The 15,982-nt window shown below is 35.5% G+C and overlaps 1 protein-coding gene across 1 annotated transcript; it reads right to left on the bottom strand.

Annotated features, from left to right (window-relative positions):
- Positions 1-11,742: 11,742 nt before the first annotated feature.
- LOC114416751 (peroxidase P7-like) lies at positions 11,743-13,836 on the bottom strand. Its single transcript, XM_028381741.1, has 3 exons — positions 13,508-13,836; positions 13,043-13,237; positions 11,743-12,507 (listed from the first exon to the last, which is right to left on the bottom strand). Exons 1-3 carry the CDS (start codon positions 13,721-13,723, stop codon positions 11,959-11,961), a joined length of 960 nt encoding a protein of 319 aa, XP_028237542.1. The 5' UTR covers positions 13,724-13,836; the 3' UTR covers positions 11,743-11,958.
- Between the last annotated feature and the right edge of the window lie 2,146 nt (positions 13,837-15,982).

The raw sequence follows: 15,982 nt of genomic DNA, 5'->3' as shown, positions 1-15,982 counted from the left end.
TGTCTTTCCCCTAATTGTTGTATACATGCATTTGTGGTACAACAACAAATATTATTGGAAAATTTTTTTACTTAGTTTCCTTAAATTATTTAGGCACTGTGTGGATAAACTTATTTCCACCAATAACTATTAACGTGATTAAGATTTCCCATCCATACCTTCTGTTTCTGCCACCAAATTGCTCCTCTCACTTGACTGAATCAACCCTTCAATATGTACAATCTCCTTTTCTATTATCACAAACCTCTCTAGAACTTCTGGAGTGCTTATAAATCTAAAAAACCTATAGAAAATGAACCAAAAAAGACAATCAACACTGATCTTACAAAATCATTCTACATCATGATAACCTACACACAAGTAATTAAACGAGCCAAATCCTTATTCCTTAGTCTAATCCAAAATTCACATTTTTTTTGCTTTTAGAACATTCTAAAACCGGTAGACTTAGGTGGTTTGGGCATGTAGAGAGAAGACCGGTAGACTCTGTAGTGAGGAGAGTAGACCAGATGGAGAGAAGGCAAACAATTCGAGGCAGAGGAAGACCCAAAAAGACTATAAGAGAGGTTATCAAGAAGGATCTCGAACTTAATGATTTGGATAGAAGTATGGTACTTGATAGAACATTATGGCGGAAGTTGATCCATGTAGCCGACCCCACCTAGTGGGATAAGGCGTTGTTGTTGTTGTTGTTGTTGTTGTTAGAACATTCTAATCCAATTTATCAAAACCCCAAAATTTTTGCAAATCAAAACACAAAATCAAAAGAAAAGAACCTTTGGAGGGTGGCTTTGGTGAATCAGTGAGGATGTCCACCAGGTGGACGCAGAGTGATGGAATAGCCACCTTTGGAAATCTGATCCTTGGCACTCTTGAGGTGAGAAAGAAACAGCCCAGAAGAAAGTCTTTCATTCACACCTCCACCAACAACAACAAGGTCACACCTTCAACATGCAAAACAAGAAAAGGAACACACACAAAGTCAAAACAAACCATTTGGTGCCACAATTTTCATGTGTGTGTGAATTGTAAGAGATCCATATATTGGATGCAACTGAAGAAATCCCTTGGATTTATTCTTGTTGCATCCTTAATATTTCTGATATTTTGTTTCATATTTCCTCAAACCAATGCATTGGGCTTCTTGGATTTCTCTTGCAAGAGTGATGATAACTTGGTCCACACCACCATAAAAAGTGTTGAGAAAACCTCTATGCTACATCATGACCATAGAAAGAGTAAGCTTTCTATGTCTAGTGAGATGACTCATCTAATGGAGGCCTCTAGTGGAAAATATTCCTATGGTCAAGGCAATCCATCTGAACTGGAAATATCTCAACAGTTGACACACAAATCTAAAAATCATGAGCAAACTAGTCATGTACTGGATATTCAAAGTGAAAGAAAATTGTCATCCTCAGTAGTTCAGAACTCTGACCCAGTGAAAGCTTCTTAGTTGGGCTATCTCACGGTCAAAACTGGTAAAGAGAAGGGTAGAAGAAGAATGAGGAAGAGTCTCGATGCCAAATTAGAGGCATTGTCTGAAGTTTCAAGTAGTCAAAGTGGTAATTCTACACCCTCGTCTTCTTTATCCTGTATTCCCTCTGCTACACCTAAATGTAATTGGCCAATGTCTCCGGACGAAGAGCAACCCCTTGAGGGTCCTAGTTCAATGACACAGGTGGCTACCCAACATTCTGCCAATGATCAAGCTTTTGCCACTGTTGTTGTGTCAAATATATTGAAGCCTGCTTCTACACAAAGGTTCACTAAAAGTAAGTCTTCTCAAGTACCACATTCAACTTCAAGAAGTGCTACTAGTTTTCTCAAGTACCACAAATATTATTTTATGACAAAGACATCAATAGTTTTCACACATCTACGATTGTGAGTCAATTGGCAGAAGTCTCTTCATATAAGTTATCCTCATACCACCTAAACTAGTACTCACTAACCAATTCACAATAGTTTCACAACCTTCGAGTCAAGAACAACTTTAGTTACGTATAGGATAAGTTAGCTATGTGGCCTATTAGTTAACTAAACAAAAAGGTTGAAGGAATCACTTAATACTTCCCTTAGTGACTCAATTGATATGGAATAAACCTCAATCCCTTGGGCAAGCGAGGTGATCACCCTGTTGGTGCGCTCCTCAATTGTAGCATCTAAGGATTGCAAGTTTGGATGTTCAACAGATGCCGCCTCATAAGAGCTCAAATCAGTTGGATACAGACAATGGGTACCCATTTTGATGGGTGTTGGAACATCACTACTGCTAGGTATCTTACTGGATTGACCTCCCATCATAGCCAATTTTAGTCCTAACAAAGATTAAACCTAACTTGCAAAATTAGAAGGGTAAATACAATAGGATCACAATCAATCACCAACTGTCTCAAACCCCAACAATTGCAGAGTTTCAAGTGGTCAATTACATCCTGGCTTTGATATGTAAGAAAAGAAAATGCTCTGAATGTAGCAAAATTCAGTTCCCAAAAGACAATCCTACACTAGAGAACACAAAATAGGTACATATGAATCTAAATTATTTATAAAAAAAAAGTTGCAATTTTTAACAAAGTATATATGGAGTGGGAAAGCTTAGAAGTTCTTAGTACCTGGGTCTGAGAATTAGGTTGGTATCTCTGACTTGAATTTATGCCCCAAGAAAAAATAGTTAGAAAGTCAAGGAAAAGAGTGAAAAGAATCTGAGATGGCCAATTATGGGAAAATAATGATAGACGAAAATGGATTGCAGCTTGAATTGAAGCATTGACAAAGAGAGAAAAGGTGTGTGTGGGTGTTAAGATTGTGGAAAGGCTATAAAGGTGATTGACAGCTGTGAGGGTTTTGCGATTTCCCAAACCATGCAACAACTCAAGGAAGAAGTGGTTCGACAATTCCAAAGAGGGTTGCTACATCCTTTTCTTACTCAAAGTTCAGTAAATCACTAGAAGCCACTAACAATAACAACTATCTCTAGGAGTTACAATGTTACATTGTTTGAATTGTTACAGCTATCAAAAGTTGAAGAGAAAATGATACAAAACTTACAGAATCAAAAGTGCTAAATGGAACAACGAACTCACAAACCCACCAACCAAGAGCCAAGACTATGTTTGAAATCTATGAAACAATGAACTCACAAACCCGATGTTAACATTCTACAGGGAGAAAGTTTTGAGCAACATGAAGGTTTGAGCACCCACGTACCTAAATCGTGGTAGTGACGAACCCGAACTCATGGACCAGCACACGAACCTCAATGGCAGGTTGAGTGGCACGACGAGGAAGAGACGATGGGCCGGGGGAGACAGGTCTTTTGAGCCTGAGCGATGAGGAAGAAAGGGAGAAAGGGTTTTGGTAACTACTCGTGCGGGGGAAAAAAGGATTTGGGGTTTTAACATATGGATAACACAACATTGGTTTCTGTAACAAAACCGATGTTAATATTCTAAAGTTAACATCAGTTTTTCCAAAACCGATGTTAATTAACTCAACTTATTTACGAAAATGCCACCGTTCTTTTCTTAACATCGGTTTTTTAAAAAACCGATGTTAATCTTGTGATGTTAAATCAATAAATTGTAGTAGTGAAAATTAGGCTAGGACTAAGAGAAGCGGTTCACATTACCTTTGGCATTCTACATCGGTTCTACAAGAACCAATGTCGTATTGCATTTTCAAAGACGGGTTTATTAAAACCGTCTTTAAAATTTTCCAATTATTTACAAAAATGCCACCGTTTTACTTACAACATCGGTTTTTATACAATTGTCGTAAAACCTGCGTCGCAGAATACCATTTTTGTGGTAGTGCCAGAACCATCTCCTCCATCCAATGGAACTAATAAGTCAACGACGTCCCCTGACCATACTCATCCTCGTGCAATAATGAAAATGGGGAATTTCACCTAGCAGGCGTCCCTGTGCTTCATAGCTTTCCACCTGTGCTCAGTTAAGGAAGCATTGTATACAGGTGCATAATTATAAGTAGTCATATATCTTTTGCTGGGAGGCATCGAAATATTGCAATCACCTCTTTATCACATGCCCATTCATATATAAAATATGGGATAGGATATTTGATTGGCTTGTGTTTTCTTTTAATTTGTTATGCGGATAATGAGATAGCACATTTATATGCTCAAATAGGTTGTTGTTTTTGTTGGTAGAAAGGCAAGTAAACTGAAACATTTCATTTGGCATCTATTTATGCATTTGGACTACCCACCAAGCTTTTAAATATCAGTCGTGGTGTTGTTGTTTCGTCGCATTTGTTGATATCGCGACAAATCACAGACAAATTTGGTCAATGCACACGACCCTAATTGCGATCGTGGAAAGTTATAAACCTTGATGTTGCTATCCAAATCACGGTCGTGGATTGTTTTTTAAAACCTTGCTACCCTCAACTCTATCATATCCAGGAATGGAATAGTGGACAGTGGAAGACTTATATCTCAAATTAAAGTCATCTCATGGCAGTGGATTTTGTATATGAAAGGGGTAAAACCATGAACTTTCTATTCTACTTGGTGCTCCAACCCAAGGGAATGTTTCCTTTTGTGATTAAGACTTATAGCATATTAATTGGATCCCTGATGGTTTTTGTCTTGACCAAGGATACATAACATTTGCAAGGATTAGGTTCGGCTTCTCTGTGCATCTTGTGCATGACTTTTGTACATTTTTTTATTATATATACGAATATTTGATTTGCCTTAAATAAAAAGTAATTGTGAGGAGCTAACTAACTCAAGGAAGGAACTAGTTATTCAATACATGTGAGCTTTATTAATTATGTGAATTTGGCCTTTGGTTTGAGGTTTTGAGCATTGTGCAATAAAATTGATTTGTGCATTTGGGCTTAAGGATATGCACAAATTTCTGATTTTTTCTAATTAGTTGTCAGTCTTTAAGATTGTTTAATAGCAAGAGAGTGGGGACATGATAAAATTGATGGAAAACAAATATTTTTCAAAAAGAATATACTATCAGAATACTTTTTTTTAATCAAAACAAACAAACAAGTCTTGTATCATGAAGGATGCATGTACACACAAAACAAGTACAATATTATAATTTCAAATTAAACACATGCAAAACAATGTTTCATACTCACTAGTGCCCTACATACTAACCTACATCACATACTTAAATGCTTCACTTTTGTAATGAATTAGTTCACTTTCCTGCAGTTCAAACGAATTTCACCTCTATTCCCGGTAAGGGGATTTATGTTTCCCATCTCAAATTGCGCTACTGTGTGGTTCAAAGGAGCAAGGCTGGAGTCACCTCCTTCTCTAAGGCAAATGCATTTGAGCTCTTTTGCAAAATGTGAATTGACATTAGAGTCATTGTAGATATGGTCCCTAAAGGTAGCACAACGTGCATTTCCAATTGTATGGCCTCTTGAAAAAGCAATAAGGTCCTTCTCGTTTAGGCCTTGGCTCTTGAAGTTGTTGATAAGTTCAGAAAGCTAGGCTAAAAAATGGTGTTGGAATGTCTGCATTTGTTGCTTCATGGCTAGCTGTGGTGGAGTCTCTTCTCCCTAGTCTCACCTCCCATGTTGGTCCCACTAGCTGCATAGGGCATGCACATAATTGTTTGTTACATGTTACTAATTAAAAACAACATCTTATGTTAGCTTGAATCACATGAATTAAGGGTCAAATTTTTTAAATTTTGTATATTTCAAAATTTTAATTTATTAGTAGATTTTAGATAAAATAATTGTTTAATTTTTTTTAAGAAGACAAAACTAAAAATATTCTATTAACTTTGTAGGGCCATAAGATATGGAAATTAAATAACATAATTACTACTAAAGTTCTCATAAATAAAAACTACCCCATCATATATACTTAAAATAATAAAAAATCCTATCAATTATATATATATATATATATATATATATATATATATATATAAAATTCATATGAACCAAATGAGTCCAATTATATGTGTCTCATATTTGACTTATTTATTTAATAAGTTGATTATCAAATCGGATTTAAAACTATTCTTGAGTTAGTTTTATGCATTGCTACCCCTAGTCATTAGCAATAGCATTCCTCTTTTTAAAATTCTATTTTGTGGGAAGTTGATCACTTAAGAATCTCCAAGGTAGCTGAATAGCTTTGTTAGTCATTTTAATCTGCCTCAAATAGGAGCAAATATGAATCAATACCTACACAACATCTTGATTTGAGAGCATGGTATATGCCAACTTTGAAGAGTACAGACCCAAGGGGCTGCACTTCCAAAGTGTTGAAATTGCTACAAATTTCTAGAATATTCTTAAATATAATATGAAAATGGTAGAATATCCTAGAATTATAGTGTGTATGAATATGGTAGAACAATCTAGAACTATAAGTGTATGTATAAGATAGAAGAACCTAGAACTATCATGATACTAATCTATCAAGAAAACTCTAGAAAGATCTAAAGTAATGTAGAAACATTCACAACCATTGAGAGGTTGGTGACTTGAGCCTATAAATAGACAATTGGTATGTTGTAATTGATCATCCAAGAAATCAATGACATAACCTTCTTTCTAAAACAATTCTCTAAAACTATCAACTATCAACTATCATCTAATTAACTACCAACAGTGGTATCAGAGCTACGTTCGGTCATACAGTGGGCATAGTTATATTACCTACTTACCATTCCAAAATCCTCCCAACTACTTCAAAAATTTCCTTTGTACTATTAACCTACTCCAATAATATTTTTTCTAAGCTATGGATAACACTATTTAATCGTCAACTATTTCTGTCCCTATCTTCAATGGTGAAAATTATGATTTGTGGCATGTTAAAATGGAAACATATTTTTCATCTCAAGATTTATTGAACATAGTAGAAGAAGGCTTCACCGTTCCCGCGAATACTTCAGCTTTTAATGCATCTTAAGAAAAAGAGTTGAAGAAAAAAAAATAGAAAAATTCAAAGGCGTTGTTCACCTTGCAACAAGCAGTGACTGATCCAATTTTCCCAAGAATTATAGGAGCTGAGACTGCCAAAGAAGCGTGGAACACATTGCAGGAGGAGTTTCAAGGAAGTATTAAGGTACGTGCCGTTAAACTTCAATCTCTAAGAAGAGATTTTGAACTATTGAAGATGAAGGAGTCTGAGACAGTTAAAGATTACTATTCTAAAGTTAAAGAAATAGTTAATCAAATGAGAGCTTTTGGGGAAGACATTCTTGACAAGAAAATTGTTGAGAAAATTCTAATTACTATGCCCCAAAAGTTTGACCCAATCGTGACAACGATTGAGGAAACCAAAGATCTGTCCACTCTATCAGAGACAGAACTCGTGGGCTCTCTTGAAGCATATGAGCAAAGACTGTATAGGCATAAAGAAGATACACTTGAAAATGCCTTCCAGTCAAAGTTTAAATTTCAGCCCCAAAACAAAGAAAATGGAGGAAAGAAAAATTATGGAGAAACTTCTAGAAGAAGAGAAGGTTCTAGGAATTTCCTTAAGAACAAAATAGATAAAAATCCTCCATGCAATATATGCAAAAGGCAAGGCCACACAGAGAAAAATTGTTGGTTCCGTAATATGCCACAATGCAACCATTGCAAGAAGTTCGGGCATGTAGAGAAAAATTGTCGCAACAAAAATAGGCATCAAGCTAATATCGCAGAGGAGCATGATCAAGAACAATGTATGTTCTATGTCACTCAAGACTCAATAAAAGAAAAAGGAGGAAGCTGGTACTTGGATAGTGGATGTAGTAATCACATGGCCAAGGATCATACTATTTTCAAAAGCATTTTCGAGTCTGTCAAAGTCAAAGTTCGACTGGGAAATGGAAGTGTGGTTGAATCAAAAGAAAAAGGCATTGTCATGGTGGAGACAGATAAAGGTACGCGACTCATCCATGATGTCTTACTAGTTCCCAGCCTAAAAGAAAATCTTCTAAGCATTGGCCAAATGATGGAGAGAGGCTACACACTTCACTTTGAAGGAGGTGTACACAAAATCTTAGACAACAAAAATAAAAGGTCTGAGATAGCCCAAGTAAAGATGAATAAGAGCAATAGAAGCTTCCCTCTAAATTTAAAATATGCAACAAACATTGCCATGAAGGTACAAGTTGATGATTCATGGCTATGGCATCGAAGATTTGGCAACTTCAACACACATGCCTTAAAGTTGTTACATGAGAAGAACATGATGAGAGATCTTCCAAGCATAAAGGAGACCAATGAAGTGTGTGAAGGATGTCTCCTTGGTAAGCAACACCGATTTCCTTTCTCAACAAGCGGAGAATAGAGAGCGAAAGATCTATTAGAGCTGATACATACGAACGTTTGTGGACCAATGAGGACGCCATCACATGAGAACAACCGGTACTTCATACTCTTCATTGATGACTTCTCTAGAATGACATGGGTATATTTTCTAAAAGAAAAATCAGAAGTCTTTGGAGTATTCAAAAAGTTCAAGGCCCTTGCTGAATATCAAAGTGGAAAATGGATAAAAGTACTAAGAAGTGATCACAACAAAGAGTACAAGTTTGAAAGATTTTGTGAGAATGAAGGCATTGAGCGACAACTTACAATCGCATATTCTCCTCAACAAAATGGAGTGTCTGAGAGAAAGAATCTCACAGTTATGGAAATGGCTAGATTGATGCTCAAGGAGAAGGGACTACCTAACACATTTTTGGCTGAAGCAGTCTACACTGTTGTTTACATACTCAACAGATGTCCAACTAAGTCTGTAAAAGACAAGACTCCAATTGAAGCTTGGAATGGGAAGAAGCCATCAGCAAATCACCTAAGGGTCTTTGGATCTATATGCTACATTCATATTCCAGACGTGAAGAGGCACAAGCTTGAAGACAAGACTATACGAGGTATCTTTCTTGGGTATAGCAATATCTCTAAGGGCTACCGTGTCTACAACTTGCAAACTAAAAAACTCGTCATCAGTCGAGATGTTGAAGTTGATGAGTACGCTTCTTAGAATTGGGATGAAGAAAAAATGGAGAAGAACATTCTTATACCCGCTCAACTACCTCAAGAAGAAGCTGAGGAAGAAGACCCAGGTGAACCACCTTCACCTCCACCACAACAACAAGATCAAGAACTATCATCACCAGAGTATACTCCAAGAGGAGTAAGATCTTTGGTGGACATATATGAAACCTGTAACTTGGCCATACTTAAACTTGGAAGCTTTGAAGAAGCGTCAAAGCAGGAAGTATGGGTCAAGGCAATGGAAGAAGAGATACAGATAATCGAGAAAAACAACACATGGGAGTTAGTAAATCGTCCCCATGGAAAAGATATCATTAGGGTTAAGTGGGTCTATAAGACAAAGCTCAACCTTGATGACACCATACAAAAACACAAGGCGAGGCTAGTAACTAAGGGTTACTCACAGCAACCCGGAATTGACTACAATGAGACATTTGCACCAGTAGCTCATCTTGATACCATAAGAGCTCTAATAGCTCTTGCGTCACAAAAAGGATGGAGTATCCATCAACTAGATGTCAAATCCGCCTTCCTTAATGGCATACTTGAAAAAGAGATCTATGTGGAGCAGCCACAACGATTCGTGTCTGAAGGCAAAGAAAGCAAAGTGTTAAGACTAAGAAAAACACTCTACGGTTTGAAGCAAGCACCTCGAGCATGGTATAGCAGAATCGATCAGTATTTCATGGATCGAGGATTCAGGAGGAGCAAGAGTGAGCCTACACTTTACATCAAGTCTCAAGCTACACGGCCTAACATAATGTATGCTGCAAGTCTTCTATCAAGATTCATGCAAAGCCCAAGTCAAATACACTTTGGAGCAGGAAATTTTTTTTTGAGGTATCTACAAGGAACAAAAGAGTTCGGTATATGGTATACTACCGAAACCAACTCAGAATTACTTGGCTACACCGATAGTGATTGGGCAGGTTCAGCAGATGACATGAAGAGTACCTCTGGCTATGCTTTCTCACTAGGATCAGGAATGTTCTCTTGAGCGTCGAAGAAGCAAGCTACAGTAGCACAATCAACAGCAGAAGCAGAGTACGTGGCAACTACTGAAGCAACGAGTCAAGCTATATGGCTTCATAAGATACTTGAAGACATGGGAGAAAAACAAGATGAGCCTACTAAAATCAACTGCGACAACAAATAAGCAATTGCAATGGCAAAGAATCCAGTTCATCACAGTAGAACAAAACACATAGCAATCAAGTATCAGTTTATCAGAGAAGCTGAAGCAACTAAAGAGATCAAACTTGACTACTGCAGAACAGAAGATCAAATTGCAGACATATTCACGAAGGTGTTGCCGAGACCAAGATTTGAAGAATTACGAGCTATGCTCGGAGTCACAAAAATTTGCATCAAAGAGGAGTGTTGAAATTGCTACAAATTTCTAGAATATTCTTAAATATAATATGAAAATGGTAGAATATCCTAGAACTATAGTGTGTATGAATATGGTAGAACAATCTATAACTATAATGTGTATGAATATGGTAGAATAATCTAGAACTATAAGTGTATGTATAAGATAGAAGAACCTAGAACTATCATGATACTAATCTATCAAGAAAACTCTAGAAAGATCTAAAGTAATGTAGAAACATTCACCACCATTAAGAGGTTGGTGACTTGAGCCTATAAATAGGCCATTGGTATGTTGTAATTGATCATCCAAGAAATCAATGACATAACCTTGTTTCTAAAACAATTCTCTAAAACTATCAACTATCATCTAATTAATTACCAACACAAAGCCATGAATCCACATCAGATTTATGGACATGAACCTTGTCCAACAAACTAAGAAGTTGTTGAATCAACTCCTTTTCCCCAACTAAGTAACATGCCAACACCCCACCTATCCCCCCTCCAAGCACCCATGCTCCCAACGAGACACTCCTTTTATTCTGAAATGAGGAATTGTCTAGGGAATAGAGATGCCAAATTTTTTCCTTCCACCCAATCATCTATCTAAAATCTCCCTTTATCCCCCACCCCTTATCAAATTACTTTTCACTAATCCCCCCCCCCCCCCCCCCACCACAAATACTCCCTCGGCTTATCATTCTCCCTCAAAAAAGGCCATGTCAACCCTCATATTTAGAAGTTAGAATTTCACTCCATCAGCCCCCTTCCTTGTTGCAAAAGGCTCCGCCCCATTTCCCCAATAATGTATCGTTGAAAGGCTTTGTGTTTTTCATCCAAGACCACCCCGAATTTTACTTTTGAATATATCCTCCCAGGACACCCATGCTATTTTTTTCTATAATTATCATCATCCCAATGCTATTACAGCAAAGGCACTCTTAAAAAAATTCACTATCAACCCTGAAACTAATTCAAATATCCTTAACACTTTTCATGGTCATCAAGTTGATCTTACTATTATCTACTAGATTACATCATAAGCATAATGTATGTGAGTGATTTCCAAGAGTCATCATGATTATTCCCAATCATGTATATATCCTTTGAGCTAATCCCTTTTTGTAGCATTTTTCATTAATTCGCAAAGACCCTCACCTATTATCAAAAAGAGGAATGAAGATAACAGGTTGCTTGCCTTTACGTACCCTCGGTATTTAAAAGTGTTTCTAATTAGTTCTAAGTCTTTAAAAGTATTTTATAGCAAGACACGGAGGGAATGGAAAAGTGATTAAAGACTAATGTTTTCCAAAAATTAGTTCTGAGTCTTTAAAACTGTTAGATAGCAAGAGACAAAGGGGATGAAAAAAGTGATTTAAATAAAATGTTTTTCAAAAAGAATACATGATTCTGAATATAATTAAAACAAACAAACAAATCTTGTATCATGAAGGATACATGTATAGACAATACATTACAATATAACAAATTCAAACTCGTGCAAAACAATTTTCCATACTCGCTAATTGCCTACATATGGACCAATAACAAACACCTAATGCTTCACTTTCATATGAATTAGTTCACTCTCCTGCAATTCAAACGAATTTCACCTCGATTCCCGGTAAGAGGCTTTATGTTTCCCATCTTAATCATAGATTTTGCGAAGTCCTTGTGGAAACCCTTGGTATTGTGGCTATATATTTTAACCAATGCATCAGTAGAACCACCATTGAACAGTTCCTGATCGGAGTGAAGAAGCCCTTTCTTGTGAACCAAATCAGAGAAGTAGGCCGAATCAAATCGCGCTGCTGAGCGGTCCAAAGGAGCAAGGTTGGAGTCACCTCCTTCTCTAGGGCAAATGTGTTTAAGCTCTTTTGCAAAATGGGGGTTGATGTTGGAGTCATTGTAGATATGGTCTCTAAAGGTAGCACAACGTGCATTTCCAATTGTGTGGCCTCCTGAAAGAGCAACAAGGTCCCTCTCGTTTAGGCCGTGGCTCTTGAAGTTGTTGATCAGTTCCGAAAGGCTGAAAAATGGTGCTGGAATGTTTGCATTTGCTGCTTCACGGCTTGCTGTGGTGGAGTCTCTTCTACCAAGTCTCACCTTCCATGATGGCCCTCCTAACTGCATTGGGCATGCACATAATTGTTAATCTCATACTCATATGTTACTAAAAACAAACGTTAAATGTTATTACTCAAATTTCATTAGAACATGGATGATGGATGTCTAAATCAACCCACATGATCACACTCAAATAATTTAGTGTTTAATTTATCTTCATATAATATTTTTTACAATACCCATTTTAAAAATTTTCTGTAAGTTCATCATATTATTAATCCTATTGATATCTTCTCCCTTATCTTCTTATGACTTTCATGATGTAAAAATAATTTATACCATCTCTCTTTACAAGAAAGAGTAAAAAAGACGTACTCTTTTTCAATTGGTGTAATGAAATGAAAAACTATGTTGTAAAATATTCGAAGTTCTATTCTATATATTTAAAAATTCATATGCTTACTGAGTCAAAATTTTAAAAGCAATGACAGCATTACTATCTTATCTATAGGCACAACCACACAATTAAAATATAAACTGTACTAATAATCATTCAACAGAGCATTAATTAGTGGTAGTATGTAGTGTTACTCACCGCAACGACAGAGTCACGAGCGGCAACAGCCAATATGTCAGCGCAAGAAACAACTGGTTTTCCACATGCTTCGTCCACAGCCTCCTTGATCTCATCCACCACTTCAAATCCTCTAGCAGATTGAAAATTAGGGAGTGCATTCTTTTCACTGTCAATGGTGGATGAAGGGTCTAGTAGAATTGAACCATCACAACCCTGATGAATCACCATTACAAAACCAAGTAATTTATCAGACACAAATTACATCAACTAAGAACTTATTATTAATATTATACAAATATATATAATATGAAATTATAAGGTTGATTTGATTGTAAAAGAAGAAAAGAGAAAAGGAGAAAAAAAATAGTAAATTCAATTCTTTCATTAACAAAAAATTAATAATTAAGAATTAATATTTATCGATAAAAAAAACCATATAGTTGTATACATACATGAATAACACACAAATATAGAAAGTCTTACATTAACAAAACAATCATGGAAGTGCAAGCGTAGCAAGGATGCGCCCATACGGCGCTCTTTTTGCACCGCAGCCTCCACAACGCTTCTAATGGTGCTTAAAGCGTTAGGGCACGTGTAGTCATAGTAATCATGTGACAATTTTGAAAATGCTGTTGTTGGAAAAGCTGCAAACACAAAGACATAGAGGACAAAAGAGAAATACTTATGGAAAGCCATTTATATTATGCAATAAATGATGAGTACTGTATCTTATGTTATATATAACAAATTTATAGCTGATGAACAAAAAGATAGACCAATGTTATCGGGTTATGGTGATTTATTTTGAGCTGCAAAAACCCCTTTATATTTATAGAGACAATGAAGGGAGGGACTATATTACGTTATAGCATACGTAGTGCTCGGTGGACTGGGACTAAAATTGACATATTCGTGGAAAGAAACATTCATCAAGGCATTAATGAAATACTTAAGTTGCTAGAGTACGTTCACTTAGTTCTATGTGTATAAGAAATTGAGAAAAAGAATTTGTCATTGATTGATTTAGTCCATGGGATTTGTTAATTGGAAGTCAACCTTATAAAAGGATTAGGTAATATATTAGTACTACGGGAAACGTACAAGGAAGTAATATATCTCTTTCGATCGAGTCAATAATACGAAAAATCACTTTCATGCTAGACGTTCTCATTTTACAATATTGGTTTGTGAAAACTACTAACATGGGTTATCAATAAAACGAATTTAGTTTATTATTATTTTAATTTAGAAGCATTTGAAAGGTTCAAATCGTACATGCACTTAACATCATTCTATAAATTAAACTGGGGTGAAGTACGCAGTAGTTTCTCAAATTTCGGTTTAAATTTATAATTTCACCCTTTTTATGGCGTCATGCCTGGTATTTGTCTGTTTATTTCTTTTTGTACCGGTGAGTCAGTAATATATAAATAAACAAATATATATATATATATATGCACCCGTAAATAAATATTGCTTAAAACTAATATCGACAGACAGTGTATAATGCAAATAAAAAAAAGATATATGTACCATTTAATTTGAATCGAAAATATTAGAGTAATGGAATAAAACCAAAACAGCAAAGTAAGGATTATAAATTTTATTTAAATGGAAGGGTATTAACTTCTTTCAACACGAGAGAATAATTAATTACACTCTATCTAGAAAAAGTAGCTAGAGTACATTTTTCTCTACTTAAAATAAGAAAAACTCGCTAAAGATATTACATGAATTTCTATTCTGAAATGGGATTACAAAACTTATTGTTCTCCTATGAAGATTGGACCATGTTTGTGACCTCTACACTAGATCATGTTAAATAAATTTTTCAATAAATATGAATAAAAAAATAAAAAAAAAAAGAGGAAAAAATAATTTTTCTCCTATGAAGACACTGGACCATGTTTTATTTGGACAACGAATTCACGTGAGCTTTAAAAATTTATTTATAAACTTAGCTGAATTAATTATTATCGAATTACCTTTATTAACAGTAATCAAATCAATTTATGATATTAATGTGTATGATAACTAATTTGATTATAATGGGGAAGGGAGAAGGGTTCGGAGTGTAGGAAAACTTAGAAGAATAAAATGATCATTTGCTAAGATTTAGTAGTACCAATAGCAATTTTAGTAGTGGCAATAATAATCCCTTTGCATTTCATTTGTTAAATGGGCCTTTTGTGTGCTGGTGTTGGGCTAAATTATTTATAGATTGCCTTAACAATCAGTTTTATCAGTTTTACATAGTAAGGGAGTTGCTATTGACCATATTCCATTAACTATTGATCCCTACATAGGGGTTGACTCCTTTTTTTCTTTTCAAAATTGTTTTTCCCAGAAAATCATGATTCAGTTGTATAACGTGGAACAAATTAAAATTATGATTTTGTTGTATATTTTTTTGTTAGCCCATACATTATAATGGAATCGTGATTTCATTGTAATTTTTTCTTTCCACCCTCCTTAAAACAACAAAATCGTGATTTTCTTGTTAATTTTTTCTACAACATAACGGAATCATAATTTCATTTAGGTGAAAAAAATAAAAGCAAAATCATGATTTCAAACAAAATCATGATTCTGTTAAAATATACACTTGGTGTTTTTTATTGGTTGACACTACTACAATAATGTCATTTTACGACACCGCACTTATGATGGTTAAATGCAACACGTCGCAGAAATAATAGCGGTGGCATTATTGTATTTTTCACAAAGTTAACAACAATGGTTATTAGAATAACCGCCTTTAATAAGCAAGCAGGCTGAAATAAAGACGGGTATATTAAGATTGTCTTAAAAATATGGTGATACAAAGACGGTCTTATTATAATGACCGTCTTTGAATAATTTAAAAAAAAAACAAATTTTGCGTTCGTTCATATTTCACAAACAAATTTCGTGTTCGTTCCTCTTCTTTCTTCTCTCCTCTTCCCTTTTCCCAAT

The sequence above is a fragment of the Glycine soja genome, chromosome 1 (assembly GCF_004193775.1).
Source record: "Glycine soja cultivar W05 chromosome 1, ASM419377v2, whole genome shotgun sequence".
Lineage (NCBI taxonomy): Eukaryota > Viridiplantae > Streptophyta > Magnoliopsida > Fabales > Fabaceae > Glycine > Glycine soja.
Note: the sequence above shows the minus strand (reverse complement) of the source record. Positions and strands in the feature narration are given on the sequence as shown.